Source organism: Zea mays, chromosome 5 (assembly GCF_902167145.1).
Source record: "Zea mays cultivar B73 chromosome 5, Zm-B73-REFERENCE-NAM-5.0, whole genome shotgun sequence".
Taxonomy (NCBI): Eukaryota; Viridiplantae; Streptophyta; class Magnoliopsida; order Poales; family Poaceae; genus Zea; species Zea mays.
The window spans coordinates 212214208-212230148 of NC_050100.1; the positions used below are offsets into that span (position 1 = coordinate 212214208).

At 44.7% G+C, this 15941-nt stretch overlaps 2 protein-coding genes and 1 long non-coding RNA gene across 9 annotated transcripts; 2 read left to right on the forward strand and 1 right to left on the reverse strand.

Moving 5' to 3' along the window:
• Positions 1–229: 229 nt before the first annotated feature.
• On the reverse strand, positions 230–1722 carry LOC103627665 (uncharacterized). Of its 2 annotated transcripts, none has more exons than XR_002262081.1 (4): positions 1592–1722; positions 1024–1100; positions 860–892; positions 230–775 (listed from the first exon to the last, which is right to left on the reverse strand). It is a non-coding gene; the product is annotated as an uncharacterized lncRNA (long non-coding RNA). The 2 variants fall into 2 exon arrangements; XR_002262080.1 differs by lacking the exon at positions 1592–1722 and adding an exon at positions 1207–1585.
• Positions 1723–2550: 828 nt separating this feature from the next.
• Positions 2551–7474, forward strand: LOC100304421 (uncharacterized). Of its 4 annotated transcripts, none has more exons than XM_008645686.3 (5): positions 2551–2922; positions 4297–4991; positions 5521–5718; positions 6196–6500; positions 6666–7474. In XM_008645686.3, the coding sequence occupies exons 2-5, from the start codon at positions 4404–4406 to the stop codon at positions 6793–6795; spliced, it is 1221 nt and encodes a 406-aa protein (XP_008643908.1). In that variant the 5' UTR covers positions 2551–2922; positions 4297–4403; the 3' UTR covers positions 6796–7474. The 4 variants fall into 4 exon arrangements, with proteins under 4 accessions (XP_008643908.1, NP_001159328.1, XP_035824018.1 ...); NM_001165856.1 differs by having other exon boundaries at positions 2787–2922; positions 6193–6500; positions 6666–7366; XM_035968125.1 differs by lacking the exon at positions 2551–2922 and adding an exon at positions 3790–3998.
• Positions 7475–9617: 2143 nt separating this feature from the next.
• On the forward strand, positions 9618–14154 carry LOC100191213 (Nucleotide/sugar transporter family protein). 3 transcript variants are annotated; one of them, NR_152417.1, is made up of 7 exons: positions 9618–9975; positions 11691–11842; positions 11945–12153; positions 12247–12335; positions 12575–12741; positions 12826–12996; positions 13588–14154. NR_152417.1 is itself a non-coding variant. In NM_001358432.1 (7 exons), exons 1-7 carry the CDS (start codon positions 9840–9842, stop codon positions 13868–13870), a joined length of 1212 nt encoding a protein of 403 aa, NP_001345361.1. In that variant the 5' UTR covers positions 9618–9839; the 3' UTR covers positions 13871–14005. The 3 variants fall into 3 exon arrangements, 2 of the variants coding, with proteins under 2 accessions (NP_001345361.1, XP_008680947.1); NM_001358432.1 differs by having other exon boundaries at positions 12242–12335; positions 13588–14005; XM_008682725.4 differs by lacking the exon at positions 9618–9975 and adding an exon at positions 10003–10569 and having other exon boundaries at positions 12242–12335; positions 13588–14143.
• The last annotated feature ends 1787 nt before the right edge of the window (positions 14155–15941 follow it).

Genomic DNA, 15941 nt, shown 5'->3' on the forward strand with positions numbered 1-15941 from the left:
TTCACGGGGTGGCACCGCCATGATCGAATACCCGGTAAGACTAATTTAGGAGCCACAAAACCGAAAAAGGCGAAAAAGGATTAGAGGGGTTAGAATTCCTTATTTTTTTAATTTTGAATAAGAAAGAGATTTTAGTCCTCCAATTTTCTCCCGTTCTTAGACTCTCAAACTAGCCTAAAGAAGAGAACTACTCACAAAGCCAGAAGTAGAACAGATGAGTTAAAATTTAAGACAGGTACAATTCAACATATGGCAACAAGACATCAGCTTCATGGTTCAAGCAGTAGCGACAAGTGCAGACATCACTTATCAGTTCGAGTAGATTAGTTCAACCACTCAGCTGAATCTGCACTCCAGCAGTTAGACATCCTATGCAGCACATGTTACGTTTTCTATATACACAACATAACATGTTTACACAGTACGTCCAGAACACCAAAGGGCCACTTTGCAGATTCTGCGCTCCTCGATCAGCAAGACAGTTGCCTCCGATTATGGACGCAATGAACGGAAACATGAATGATATAAAACATGATACATGTGTTTATTCAAATATCCGCAACACGAGTGTTACTACTATTATTTCCATTGGAGATTCACTTAGCAGGTATTATATGTTTGAGAGGGCAGCAAGAACCTCAGTGACACACGACAACAATGTCACATTTAAAACACCAAAATACCGAAGCGCCCAGAAACAGGCTGACCTTGAGAGGTGGCGCTAGTGCATAAACCCTTTGAGATCTCAAGCCCAAATGTTTGGTACCATGCATATCTGTTGTACGCACACCACAATGGTAGAGTGAGATGAGGTTAGTGCTGCACAGAAAGGAAAGGAAGAAATAAACGGGTAGCGAACCTCGCCATGAGTGACCCTGCATTTTTAAGACGTCTGTATCAAACCAACAACCAGTTAAAGAACTGTACTGATAAGATGTTCGTTTAATAAAACACTATTATTCTCAAATAAGACGCAAGTTCTATTTTTTTCTATAGTAAAAAATACGTAAATGATTAGGATACTCAAGTGCTTGTTTCACAGAGCTTGCAGCGGTGAAATGATCCCCATCTTCCGCATGCTGGAATCTCTGTCAAATGACCTGCAGAAGAAAAAAAAAAGAAGAAGAGTTAACAATATGACATACAGTTTTTAGACTTCAACGTCAAGCAGACAATAGGAGTAAAAAAAGATCATAAACAGGAAACCTATGATGAAGTTGACAACGATAAAATTTTTCGTCTAGATTCGCCACCGATGCGCCAGCAGCTTCGTCGGGCTATCCGATTCCGATCGATGGGGTCTACGTCGCAAACCACACGTCCGCTCTGATCCTACCGTGTGTGCGCCTTGCCGCCTTCCTGCCCTTTTCGCCCCCAGGATGGAATGGGAGTCCTGCCTCGCACGACACGGCGTCCACGCTGCTACGATTCACTCCGGCTGGCAGCTGGCTGAACGCGACGGGAAACACGGCGGGCCATGGAGGTGAAGGTACTACTAGACTTGGTGGTGAAGTGATTTGCTGCTACTTGCTAGAGGAAAAAAAAAGACTTGCTGTAGTGAAGTAGAAGCCAGACAGGGTTGGAGAAACACCTGCGATCTCACATGCCGTTTCTGCGCCTGCTGCCCCTTCGTCTTAACGGAAAACACGAGCAGCCACGGGCGTAGAAAAAGCGTAGAGAGGTCGGTGACTGGTATTCGTGGCGTCGTCTCGTCGGCAAACCGCAAACATATCCCCCCGCCGAGACGAGACGAGGCACGCACGGCATGCATGACATGCCACCACCCCCACCCCCACCCCCACCCCCCACATTGTTTTGCCGTTTCACATCAACACTCGTGTGAGCGGTGCGTTGTCGGCTCACGGGATCGAAGGGGCTCCACGACCGTACGACGATCCGCTCAGGCTCGGTGTAGTAATGTAGTTGGTGGTTGCTGCCGCCGGTAGCCCGGTACTGGTCCAGTACTAACTGTTGACTTTGGTTGGGTGCCGTCGGATGGAACGCCGTGACACGACCAGGCAAGGCTCCTCCGCCGTCGCTACACTGGGCCCGGACAAAGGGCCTCTTGTTTCCACGCCCGTGTTGATTCCTCCTGGCCCTGCATGCATACTATAGCTCGTCGGGGGGCAGATTTGTAACTTGCAAGCGAAATTGTAGAGTGCTGGGTGGGATTGACGAACGCGACGTCCTGGAGAGTCCCACGCTATCCACAGTTCGTTTTTAGGATAGGAAGAATCTTCTGCGGTGCCTCCTGTCCTGAGTGCTGACTGAATCGATGCCGCAGTATTCTCATCTCCGTTTCAGCATCTTGCGATGCCGCTCCAATATTCACTCATATTCTTGTTCTAAAATAGTTGCAGGGGTGGAAAAGGGGAAGAAGAATAAAAAAATACGGCATCGCTGCCTTTTTCACGTCTATCCAGATTCCAGCACCCCTGTCATGCATGTGTCGCCCGTCTGCCTTATCCTGTGCAGCGCGGCTTTAATGACGGGCCTGCCCCTGGAAAGCGCAAAAAGGGCAGCGCGGCCTTTTTCTCCGAGGGTCCCGCACGGCCCCACCACATAGGCGACGAGGTGGGTGGGCCCCTCTTCCGCCCGCCCTCATCCCCTTCCACTTCGCCTCCTCTTCTCTCTCTCCCCCGTCTCCTGTCTCCACCTGTTCCATCGCATTCTCCTCCCACCACCACCACACCACGCCTCGCTTATCCCCCCCCGAGACCCGACCCCTGCTCGACGACGTGCTGGCAAAACCTCCTCCTAGTCCTCTCGCAGAAGGAGGCTGTGTTCTTTCCTTCATCGGTGCGGCAACAGCGAAAGCTTCTCGGTCGATCTCTCCCACCGCTGCTCCGCCGTTTGGGTGGTTCCGCGCCTTGGCCGCGCGGGTTGGATCCGAGCTCCGTGCAGCAGCTCCGCCGCGATACGGTGAGCGCTCTTTCTGCTTGTTGCTTCACCGGGACCTGTTCGTTCTCTGTATGCTAGCTTGCTTGGATTCGGACAATCGGTACCGTCCCTGGAAGGGGTAGCTTGGATTTGGATGAGGACTCTGTTGCTTCGTCGATCGGGGATTGAGTGTTCGATTTCGAGTCCGCTTGCTTGGTCTGGTCCGCCGGTGTTCCAGGGAGTTCGGCGTGTATGTGTGTGTTGGTCTTGGACTGACAAGTCTGAACTGTATATTTTTTTCCTCCTCTTTGCGGATACTTCACGTTTTTATTCTGTGTTGCGTAGAGCGTACGTGAGTGGTCTTGGTTTGTTTGATTTTGCCCTTGAGCAGGCGGACTCAGTTGCTCAAGTCTTGATTGCCCCCATCTAATCACCGGAGCACAGTGGCTTTGCTTGTATCTGCAGCCAGTTCGTCTGGAAAGGTTTTTTTATCTGTTTTTTTAAGGTTGCTTTTGAATAGTGATCGTATATTCGCGCTTTGCTTGCACGTGGTATTCTTTTCTGTTCTTAGCCGCAACTATTCATCGGTGTCGAACAGAGATCCTTTTTCAGCGTGAACTTGGCTGTTTTTGAGCGAAGTATGTCGTGCATATTTTGAGTGGCGCAAGTCCGTTGGCTTCCACGCATAGCTGGCATATGTGTGCAAGCGACTAGTCAGAGGAAAAAAAGTGAGTGTTAGTGCCTTAGTGGTGCTTAACGACCTGTATCTGTTCTAACGGAAGTTTGGCAAGTGACAACTTATGCTATGCTAGTACAAGCTATTACCGGCCATGTGCATGGAAAGTGTCGGTTAGATATGCCAAAATATGAACATGACACTTAAAATGATAACCAGGGAGCCATTTGCACTAGAGGTCGCTAAAGTTTGGCTGCACTTCATCCTATTTGTCTCTCACGCCTATGTGCTGATATGCTGTGCTAAGCTGGCATGATAGGACTCTTTGGCTTCTTCAAAGCATTGATGCCAATTGCAATAAGCGTTTCTGGCTCCAAGTTGACTATTCACTCTATCTTTTGGTGGTACCAGATCAGATGAATTGTTGTCGCTCTATTCGAAGGTCTTTTGAACTTACTGGCTATGCTTTACAGCGATTATATGCTTTGGCAAAAGTATAGTCTCATATTACAGTTTGTTCTGTTTCTTAGGAAAAATATTTGCAGTTCGTTCTGGTTAGAAGTCTGCCTTAGATTACACGTCTGTACTTCTATTTTGAAACTTATTTTGTTATCTATAATGCCCTGGTCGGCAGATCTAGGAAGGATATCTGAATCTCAAGTTTTCTGTGAGGGAGTGGTTCTGTGTTATCCTAAGATTGTTGCTGTATTGTTACTGACTGTTTCACTTCTATATGCCAGTATCGCATAGGATTCCACTGGATTCAGCTGCTGAGCAGGGTACTGGAAGGTGGATTTGATACTAGCTCTGAACAGCCAGTAGAATTTCTCAAATACTGTCCAGGATCATGGCTTCTCTCTGTGATTTCTGTGGGAAACAAAGGTCAATGATCTACTGCAGATCAGATGCGGCATCATTGTGCTTATCATGCGACCGTAATGTTCATTCAGCTAATGCACTGTCTCGACGTCATACAAGGACCCTTCTTTGTGATCGTTGTGGTTCACAGCCTGCATCAGTCCGATGTCTTGAGGACAACGCATCACTTTGCCAAAACTGTGACTGGAATGGGCATGATGCAGAATCAGGGGCTTCTGGACATAAAAGGCAAGCCATAAACTGCTACTCAGGGTGCCCATCATCTGCAGAGCTTTCGAGAATCTGGTCATTTATTACTGATATCCCGACTGTAGCAGCTGAGCCCGACTATGAGGATGGACTAAGCATGATGACAATTGATGGCAGTGATGTTACTAATCGTCACGATACTTCAGATGATAAAAGATTGTTGGAAATAGCTAACACAACACTCATGAGCGATCCACCTTCAGCCGACAAGCTTAAATCTCCGACAGGCTCTTCTTCTGGAGATGGGTTTGATGTTATGACTCTAGCCACAGATCAGCCTGCTGGACCAGTTTCAGCAACGCCTAAGGTGCTACTTGGCTTTCATATTTTCCTCCAAGAATGTTTCTCAACATTGTGCTCTGTTTTTGCATGTCAAAAGACTTGTTGCTTATGGCATGCAAGTTACTTAAACATATAAATAAAGAATGTTCTCATATGAATTTGCATAATAATAGTCATGTAGCTTTGTTACTGTTTAAGTCTTGCAGCAGCACAATTCATTTACTGTTTATGTCCAGGAAATATTAAACAGAAATTATACCTTAGTGATGATCCATTTGTCTCTATTTAACACTGTCTGACTAGTTTTCCCCTGCTGGGCTCTCAGTGCTCTAGTAGCTTCACTCTACAATGAATATTCCATTTTTGTAACAAGTTATTAGATATATTTGCGTCAGTGAACAGTCGCAAGTTGCATCGTTCAGAATTTCAGATCTTGTTTATCATCAGTCCTTTCTTAAGAAAAATACGAACGGTTATTGTTGTACTCTCCTTTTTTGAGAGAAATACAATCGGTTATCGTTGTATTCTTATCTGATGCTGGTTACATCTCTCAGGTACCTAATGCCAGAGATGATGATAAGTTCAATGATGGCATGTACGAAGACTTGTGTGTAGATGATGCTGACCTTACATTCGAGGATTATGAAGAGCTATTTGGTACCTCTCACATTCGAACAGAGGAACTCTTTGATGACGCTGGAATTGACGGTTACTTCGAATTGAAAGAGACACCACCTTTTTATTTCAACGAGGTATGTACTTCTCTTGTATGACTCTGTAATTCTAAATATATGACATTTAGGACATGAACATAGTCTAGAAAGTGACAATTCGGCAAGGAATTTCTATGAAAATATGGTATTTCAAACAAAGATAACTAAATGTTATGAAACTACTTCAGGTTATCTTACACTGTCAATGCACACGACTGTTATATCTGGATGGCCAAAGCGTATATTTTCATTTGAATTTTTCCTGTGGCAAAGAGAGCTTCTGTGCTTACTTCTAGTTAGCCAGCGTCAGTTTATTTTCTGTCCTCAGTTGTTATTTATGGTTTCTGTTAATTTCACTCATCAAGTCTGAGTTGAGGACAATTTGTGTTTATTTTCCATCCATAGAATACTCTATTTTTTTTAAAAAAAACTCGGCGAATGCTATTATATACACAAAGGGGTCAAGTGTTCTTGTTTTACTAAACTTTTGGGACTTCTTTTTAATGTTTTCAGCAGCCCAAAGCTATGCAGATAGAATGTGGCAACGTGGTATCAGCTGATTGTGCGATGTCAAACCCAGGGGCAAGGGCTGATTCCAGCCTTTGTATTCCCGTCAGGCAGGTCAGATCTAGTATATCCCACTCCTTATCTGGTCTGACTGGTGAGAGCAGCGCTGGAGATCACCACGACTGTGGGGTGTCACCGATGCTCCTCATGGGTGAGCCACCCTGGCATTCTCCTGGTGGTCCAGAAGGCTCAGTCGCTGGAGGCAGCAGAGATAGCGCTCTCACACGGTACAAGGAGAAGAAGAAGAGGAGAAAGTAAGCACGGCTAAATGTCTTTTTGTGGTTATTTTTCTGCGCCTAACATTCATATAGACCATGGCTATCTTTTTAAGCAAATGCCTCCCACCTTCTGGGTCTCTCGTTTCTAGTTCCAATACTGTATTGACCTTTTCTTTTCTTTTCCACGAATTTGGCCGACAGGTTTGACAAGAAGATCAGATATGCTTCTCGCAAGGCTAGGGCGGACGTGAGGAAGCGGGTCAAGGGACGGTTCATAAAGGCCGGTGAAGCGTACGACTATGATCCGCTAAGCCAGACTAGAAGCTACTGAGCCTTGGGAGTGTGACTGTTGTTGTCGTCCAGTGTCAGCCTCGCAATCTCCAGCCGCTCGTCGGTTGCAGGCTGCGCTACAGGCAAGATCACTGGAGAGCACAACGATCGCATTGCATCAGAGCCTGCAACTGAAAAACGTTAAGAAGAGATACCAAGTGTTAGGATGAATGAAAAAAAAATACAAAAAAGAAAGATGCAGACTTGCCGGACTCATATCCATTATTCAGTTTCTCTGCGGATGAGTGGCTTGGATCGCACTGTGCCATCTGCGCGTCGAACAGATGCAGTGATGGATGGGCGCTCGTCGTCCTCCAGCTGTACCGCTGTGCGCTAGGACCTGCGTCGGCTATATACGGCTGTTCGGCAGTGAGCTGCCAGGTTGTACAGTCTGGGTAACAGCCTAACAGGGTATGCTTATACCTCTCGGTTTTCGTTCTGTAATACGTACGTATTATTTGCGCTTGCCAGGAGACTGTTCTTCGGCCGTGTGTATGTTTGTAGATGGTTGCAACATTGGTAAAAAAAAAAGTAGCCGTCGTGAATGTAAATTTGTATTCTTGTTAGGTCGCATATAGCGTTGGCGATGAGCAGGAGAATCACACGTATCTGGACACTGAACGTCTGAACCCTTGTAACTATTTTTGCGCCAGAATAACCTTCTTGTGCCTTGTCGTTTACTCGTCTGAGATACTACGATTTATGCTCCTTTCCTTGCGCTGCGTCTGCGTCGTGAACTCATGATTAACTGAGTAATGTCTTATAACACCTCGTTCAATCCCTGAACCGGCGGTATTTATTCCTGACAACTCTCTAAGATCATATATTGTCTCTATAGATCAACACGCAATTTTTGTGCGCACTTTGTCCTCACTCGTGCGCACCCGAAAAAACTTTCCGGTCGATCATCCATCCTAAATTGCTCTAAGCCAAGTACACTTAACTTGAAGGTTCTTTCGAGATAGACTTTCGAAAAAGAAGATACCTTATTGATATGAATACTATATTAATTCTATTAAACTTTGAGTTAGGATATCTCATCCCAGGAGTTAGGATATCACAATCCACCCCTCTTAGAAGACCAACGTTCTCGTCGGTCAACTCAATCCAGTAACTTCCACTCTTGGCCACGTCTGTATGTCTAGTGTCGTCATACGTCATGCCATGTGACCACTCCGGACCCACATACGTCATGTGCCATACACTCGAACCCTCTAGCCTACATACGCCCGCGAAACCGCGATGGTCGACTCTGATACGAATACAATAGAGCTAATATTAACGACTAAAATTAGCTAGAAATATCTAACACTGTATCTAGAGATGTCAATGGGGAATTCCCCACCGGGTTATAGCATACCATACCCATCCCCATCATGTTCGATCCGTCCCCATACCCATCCTCATACCCATCATGGGTGCAAAACTCATCTCATACCCATACCCATTCGGGTTTCGGGTCCCCAATGGGTCCCCATCCCCAATTAAGGGATAACTAGGTATTAACTGGTAGCACAAACTTTCTAGATTTCAGACATCACCACATCGGCAAGCACTCATCCATGAACCATGATCCATTCATCCATCCATCAGAAAAGAAATAAGTACTTCGAGAATGATAGAAGAAATGGAGAAATGGAGTTTGCTCACCTTCCTTGGTCACCATCTGAGTTTGTTGGTGCCTGAGAATTCATGGTCGTCACCGTCGTCTGGGCAGGGCGTAGCATGTGGCTGGTTATTTTAGGGTTTTGTTTTTTGCTAGTCTGCTAGTTGCCTTGTCGTTTTGCCTTGTTGGGCTAAAACCTGAGGCCTGGTGTGTTGTCGTGCTAGGCTTGGTGGCCGGCTCGGCCTCAACTCATTCATACAAACACGACAGGTGTACAAGTATGAAATACCCATGGGTAATCGGGTTCGGATTATTGCTTTCCAAACCCATACTCGTTTACCCAATGGGTGGAGATTTTGTCCCATATCCATACCCATGGGTACAATTTTTGTCTCATACCCGTACCCTAATAGGGGAATTCCCCACGGGTTAGCGGGTATCGGGTCCCCATTGACATCTCTAACTGTATCTAAACACTGGGATGGACCGTCCCTGTGTCACCACAACACGAAAACAGTCTCAGCGTGCATTCCGGCCCACGAGGCAGTGATCCTCCTGAATGTTCACATTCAAATTCCCGAATGTTCACAGACCAACTCGTCTTGTACTCGACGTCACGCTTTACGAAAGCCAGCCGCGATCTCGAGGCGTAGGCAGCCCAGTTCTACAAACTTCAGATCTACACTTCCATGCTACGATTTACGACCACACACTAAATGCCAGTTACGACAGAGCAAGTTATCGTGCACGACGAATGAATTATGATCGTGGGTTCGAAAAGGTCCGCGATCCCTTTCCCTTTTCTCCGGCCAGGGACTGGGTACGCCCAACTGAATGCGTTGCTTTTACTACGTAGTTGTGCACGGTGCACCCATGGACTAGTAGCCAGTGGCCTGCCTACGGAGTCTTTGGTGAAACCAGTACGTGCATGCTCTCGAAGTTTTTTTTGGTAATCAAGTACAGTTATATTACAAACAGAAACGACAGGTAGTCATTGCTTATTGTTTCAATAAGTTTATCTGCTTCCTTCTGGTATCTGGAAAACTGAAAGACATTCTTAAAAGAAACTAAACCATCGGGACTGACGCCTCTGAACTTCCGTGACTAGAAGAAAGCTGAAATTACCTCATGGTCATGACTCATGATCAGCTCTGGTGGAAATACGCCACCTTGATTGCCCACTCTCCGCCCGTTGTCGCCACAACTCGCCCGCGGTACAACGGCCCGGCTAAAACGAGGCAGGGCGCGCGCTTAAAATAGCCCGGCACGGCGCGTACCCACCACCACCCGCCCGCCCCGCGCCGCGCAGGCACCACCCGCTCTCCTGCGGCCTCCTCCTGTTTGTGTTTTCACCGTGGTGCCGCCGCCGCTGTCTCCTCTCTCCAGCTGCGGCGACCGCGACCGCGACCGACAGGCGGCAGGGGGCAAAGGCTAGCGAGATGACGAAGCTTCCGTGGTGGCGCGCCGACGCGTCGGAGCTGGTGGCCGTGACGGCGATGGGAGTGTGGGAGGCCGTGCTCGCCGGGGGCGGCAGGAGATTCATCAAGCGGAAGGACAGCGACGCCGGCGAGACCGGTTCGCATCCCCACCGCCCTGTGTTGATCCTGAACATTTTTTTTTTAAAAAAAAATCTTTCCGCCGGCTGTCTGTTGGGGTTGATGGCGAAAGAAGAGCTCTTCTTTGGCTTTGCGCGGTTGTTGTTCGTGGCGTGGGTGCCAATTCGGTTTCCCGTTCCTTCTCTTCTCTGCATTTGAAGAAATCTTTTAGGTCAGTTTTGGTGCGATTTTTCGGTGAAGAAAATGCCGCCGTGTGGAAACTGCACCCACCTTTTTCGCGCTTGCAGTTACTAAGTACCACCTTAGGGTCCGTTCGTTTTGCACCCAATCCATGTGGATTGGAGTGGATTGAGTTGGATTTAATCCCAAGCAAGTCAAAATTCTTCCCAATTATTTCTAATCCCATCCAATCCATATGAGTTGGGAATAACCGAGTCAGTCGTCACCGACCTTCTCCTCGTCGTAGCTGTTGCGGCCTCTCGGAGGAATTTTGTGCGGAGAAAGATGGCATGGAAGCCATTCGCTTTTCCCACGAACGGAGCAGTTGTTGCTTGAAACGTTCTGTTTGGATTCTTCGATCTTTCCCAACGCCGGGTTCGTGCACATCATATAGGTATTAGGTTGCTGCCTGTTTTCAGCATTTTTATTTACAGGCAGAATATGCGATTTTCCTTTCTTGTTTCCGATCCTCCCATCTTGCCACATCTCGCATGCGTGCTAGGAAGTGGGAATTGGGTGGTAGCTGTAGCTGTGTGTTTTTCTTGTCTGGTCCCCCTCATCGAATCCAGCATCCTTCATCACCATCCATGGATGTCATCGACAGGACAAGGATCGGGACTAGGACGTGCTATGTCTGATTCACATCTGTTAGTCTGTCGTTTGCTGCTTCCAGCTTCTACTGCTACCTGTTCACTAATCAGTGCCCTGCTGTAGTTCTGCTACTGCCCTAAAGTCCGCAACACTATGAATGGTTTCCTGTGAGGAAGGACAGACCAAAGAGAATATCATAATCAATATGAGTTCTGTTTGGCATGTGAACTTTCGAATGTGACACACAAACACACACATGACACACTTGATGATCTGAATGAAACTGTGACCTCGTTGCTTGTTTGTAATGGTTTGGGACAATACTGAACCAGTATTTTCACTTGCATTTAAACTTTACTCACACAAGGGTCTCAAACTAGTGTATGTCGAGCCTGCCATTTTGAATGTTCCTGCTAGGCTAGGCATGTGAAGCCTAGCTGCACATGATAAGTTAAATTATATATTTATGGATATGAAGTTCTAAATTATAAGGTATTTTAACTTTTGTAGATACATTATTTCTATTATATGTATCTAGAAAAGTCAAAACATCTTATGATTTGAAATAGATGGAGTAGCTTTCTGTTAATCAGGCCAAAGCTCGTCGTTTATATCGAATTTTTTTATTTCTTCTTTGTTTGATATGGGTGCTCATGGTGTAATGTGGGACTGAATTGTTAGATTTGTCCTAAGTTCCTAACGAAAGGTCTAAAGGAAAAAATGCTGTAAGGTGAATTGGTTAGAGAAGCGAAGCTAACTTTAAGAACATATGCACTTATATACCATGTTTAGTCTTGAGCTGCTTTGACAATACAACATGTGATGATTAAGCAAGGAGAACGGAAAATTCTCTCATGTGTGGTTAGCTCATAATTAATGAAGAAAATTGAGTCTCTCCCCCCTATGTGCTGCTGAACTTACCAGGTCGGGCACTGGAGGAGTTGCGAAGCTCGTTGTACAATGAAATGCATAGCGCAGAAGGTGCTAAGCGCCAGCAGCAGCGATTCTGTGGACCAAGTGTTGCATTGACATTCAATTTTGCTGTTGCTGTTGGGATTATCATGGCAAACAAAATGGTACAGTATGACTTTTGCACAATAATGTAGAGTTATTGATTGTACATGTACTTCCCATTTTAGTTTTTCAAGTAATTTTATATGTAATCTATTGACTTGCAGGTGATGGGGACTGTTGGATTTAAATTTCCAATTGCACTCTCATTAATTCATTATGCAGTTGCATTTGTTCTAATGGCCACCCTTAAGACATTATCCTTGTTACCAGTTGCCCCGCCATCGAAATCCACTCCTTTCTCATCTATATTTGCTTTGGGTGCTGTAATGTCCCTGTCCACTGGGCTAGCCAACGTGAGTTTGAAACATAACAGGTAAACCAGAATACATTTGAATGTGATGTGTGCTTACCTAAATTTTGTAGTATCGCCTTCATATATTCTCAGTATTTTTGCTATTCAGTGTAGGTTTCTATCAAATGGCTAAGATTGCTGTAACCCCAACAATTGTCGTAGCAGAATTCATGCTTTTCCAGAAGAAAGTTTCCTCTAAAAAGGTAGGTTTGCTGGTTGCTGCAACAAAATGGGTTTCCACAATGTTTTATTGCTGAGGCCAACTATTATAACATGGTTCTGGAGCTTATTCAATCATATGAAATAAGTAAGCAAGAAAAAAAAAGTGTGCATGCTTTTTTGTCCTTCTACCAGACTACAGTTCACACCATCTGTATGGTGTATTACTTTATCATATCAGGTCGCTGTCTTTTTGTTTAAAAAAATCATTTTAACATTTCAGGCTGTCACACTGGCAGTTGTGTCATTTGGAGTCGCTGTAGCGACTGTTACCGATCTGGAGTTCAACTTTTTTGGTGCTTGTGTTGCATTAGCATGGATTGTTCCTAGTGCCGTGAACAAAATCCTTTGGTCAAGTTTGCAACAGAGTGGAAACTGGACCGCCCTTGCGTATGTTCTGTTTTTCCTTTCTTTGATTCAGATTATTCATAACTTTATTCCCTTATTAACTCAGATTATCCATTATTAAACCAGGCTGATGTGGAAGACAACTCCGATTACGATATTTTTCTTGTTGACATTGATGCCTTTGCTGGACCCCCCTGGCCTCTTGTTGTTCAATTGGAACTTCAGAAACAGCTGCGCTGTTATCATCTCTGCATTGTTCGGTTTCCTTCTTCAGTGGTCTGGTGCTTTGGCACTCGGGTGAGATACATCATTGCTTTGCCATTTCTCTACCCAAGTTTTGACAAGTCATTCCCTGACGAAATATAATTGCTGATGCACAACATAAAACAACATAAAAGTGGGCAAGTAATATGCGTGGCTTCTTGTTTGCTCTAAGCAAAATGTACCTACTAGTTTTGGCAAATTGGCTGGATAGATGAGACGTCTCATCAGAAGAACTTAATAAGATTTGCAATCTTCCATTTATTTGCTTCATTCATACATAATTCATGAAAGAAAAGAACTTGAACAACACGCATTTCTTTCTTAAAGTTGAAATCAACAACCAGCAAAAATACAAACTTTCTATAAGATTTTTTCCACTGTTCTCTAATTGGCTGCAAAAGTACAAACTTTCTATAAGATTGTTTCCCACTGTCTGCTAATTGTCAACCGCATGGGAAAAATTGTGCCATCATAGATTCACCACCTTAGGATTAATTAACTTACAACCTTTTGCGTCAGGAGAAAAGAAAAATTGATGAAACGTAATCATGCGGCCCTGATGCATCAAGTAGGTAGTAGTAGCTTGTTAAGTAACTAATAATAATTCCTTCTGTGTTGCTTCAGCGCGACGTCAGCTTTGTCTCATGTTGTGCTGGGCCAATTCAAAACGATCGTCATCATGCTCTCCGGCTACCTGATCTTCGGCTCCGACCCTGGGATCACCAGCGTCTGCGGTGCCGTGCTCGCACTCGGCGGCATGTCCTTCTACACCTACCTGGGTCTGAAGAAAGACCCCGCGACCAGCGGCAAAAAAGCACCATCGAGACAGAACTCCTTCATGGCGAGACCTAAGGTCGCTGCTGACGACAGTGACGACGCGGATTCAGAGCAAGATGATACTGTATAGGTTGGCGAAACTGTCATCTAGGCCACTTAATGCAAAGATCAATCTGAGCTCAGTTAATTCTCGGTTGGTTGTAATCTGTCGGTGACCGAGTCCATTTTTGTACATAGATGCTACCTTTAAGCCTTACGGATTGTCTATTGCGTAGTGACAAGTAGTTCGAGAGGTATTGCCCCTAATTTATAGCCTGTGAGATTCGATTAGCGATGTACGCAGGAACGGGGAACCCAAGTCATCTGTTTTTTTATGTCGATCATCAGTTATTTACAATGAAAATCATGCAACTCTACAACCGACCATCGATAGTATACTTTAAAAAAGACGCAGAACTACCATTAAAGACTAGTTTGAAACTCCATTATTATAAAAAAAATTATTTTCCCTTTGAAAATTAGTTTATTTTCCCTTTGGAAAATAAAATTTCCTTGGGAAAATAGAGCTCCCAAACTAGCCTTAATATGTTACTAGTTAGGTGTCCGTGCGTTGCGACGGCATACAAAGCATTCAATGTGCCAATATGCAATAACATGTAACGATGTCTTTCCATGAGTGATAACAAAACAAAGTGCCAATATGCAATAACATGTAACAATGTCTTTCCAGGATATAAATTACATTACCAATATGCAAGGCATGAGATTGCAACTTTTTGTGTCCACTAATATGCAATGTTACATTAAAGAACCGCACATATGGGAAAAGATAGGACATGTATATGTATTTCACTGAAAGTGGTAATGAAGAAACCAAAACATTCACACTAATTTCAACCATATGCTAATCAAAGAGTGGTAGAAACCTACCCTTTCATCATCGGTATCGGGCTTGGCAGCCCTCAGTTGCATTCCTAGCATCTTCCTACCTAGGAACTCCACCGAGTTGGCTACTTGGCTGCTTCCTTGAAACCATTTGCTGGCCTCAAGGAGCTCCCGTCACCACCATACCTTTGTCCATAATACACCATACCTCCAATAATGTGGTAACAGGTAAGGCTCAATCGAGATCACTAAGGTCAAGATGGAGAAACACTCCAGTATGCAGTTTCATCGCTTTATGGAATATCAACTTGCCAATTCCAATGCTAGGTAAATTAGATGACATCGTCGTGACAAAAATGTCCATGACATATCATTTTCATGCAAAATTGCAGAAATAGAACGGAGGAAAAACACAACAAATCTTCTGCTAGTGATTCAACCAATTTAGAGAACACACTCGAAGCACTGCTACTCTAGCCACCCACAGATCAAGTAGAACCCTTGAGTAGAAGAGCAACTGTGGCTTTTTTACAAATAGTGACATATCAAGCTCAAAATTGGAGTGAAGATCCTCTAAAATAAATGGGTCAAACCATCCCAAATCTAATACCTCTACCTACACAGTGTAGAAGGTTTGATCATATGGATGAGCGTACCTAGGAGCCAGACCACCTTTCCTGTTTTACAATAGGAAAGCAAAACAATAATCTCAGCAAGAGCTTGGAATTACATAAGGATATTTTCAATAGAAGCTGTACATAATTCTTACTCTGATTTGATCTCGACGGCAAGGCGGAGCGGCTGTAGCACCAGCTCGGGAGGCCCGTCGAGCACGCGCCCAACTGACCCGAGCACCTCCGTGATGACCACGCCCTCTGTCGTAGCCCCCTTGATGCTATATTGCTATCTCCAACAACACAAACCACGCAGAGACCATCACAGCTCCATCATCATCCGCCACGAGATCCCAATGCGAGACATGGATAACTCAAATCATCATAGAAGAAAACTCTAACTCCATAAATCATGTGAGATTATCTAGAAACTAAATCTATCCTTTTTTTCTTCTAGAAATGAGCGACAACTCTGTTAAAAGTGTAGCCTAACATTTAAGGGATCAAACTGGATTTATGTGAAGTTTTAAAACAATTTTCAAAAATGTTGTTACAGAATTTTACTATCCACGACCATATTCAAATCCATCTTTCAGCTATCTAAGAGAAGCTTGTAACAAAACAGACCATTCTCAAAAGTCTCGAAGAAAAAGGATTTGCACAATTTACATCTGTAGAATGGGGCTGAATGATTGATGACAC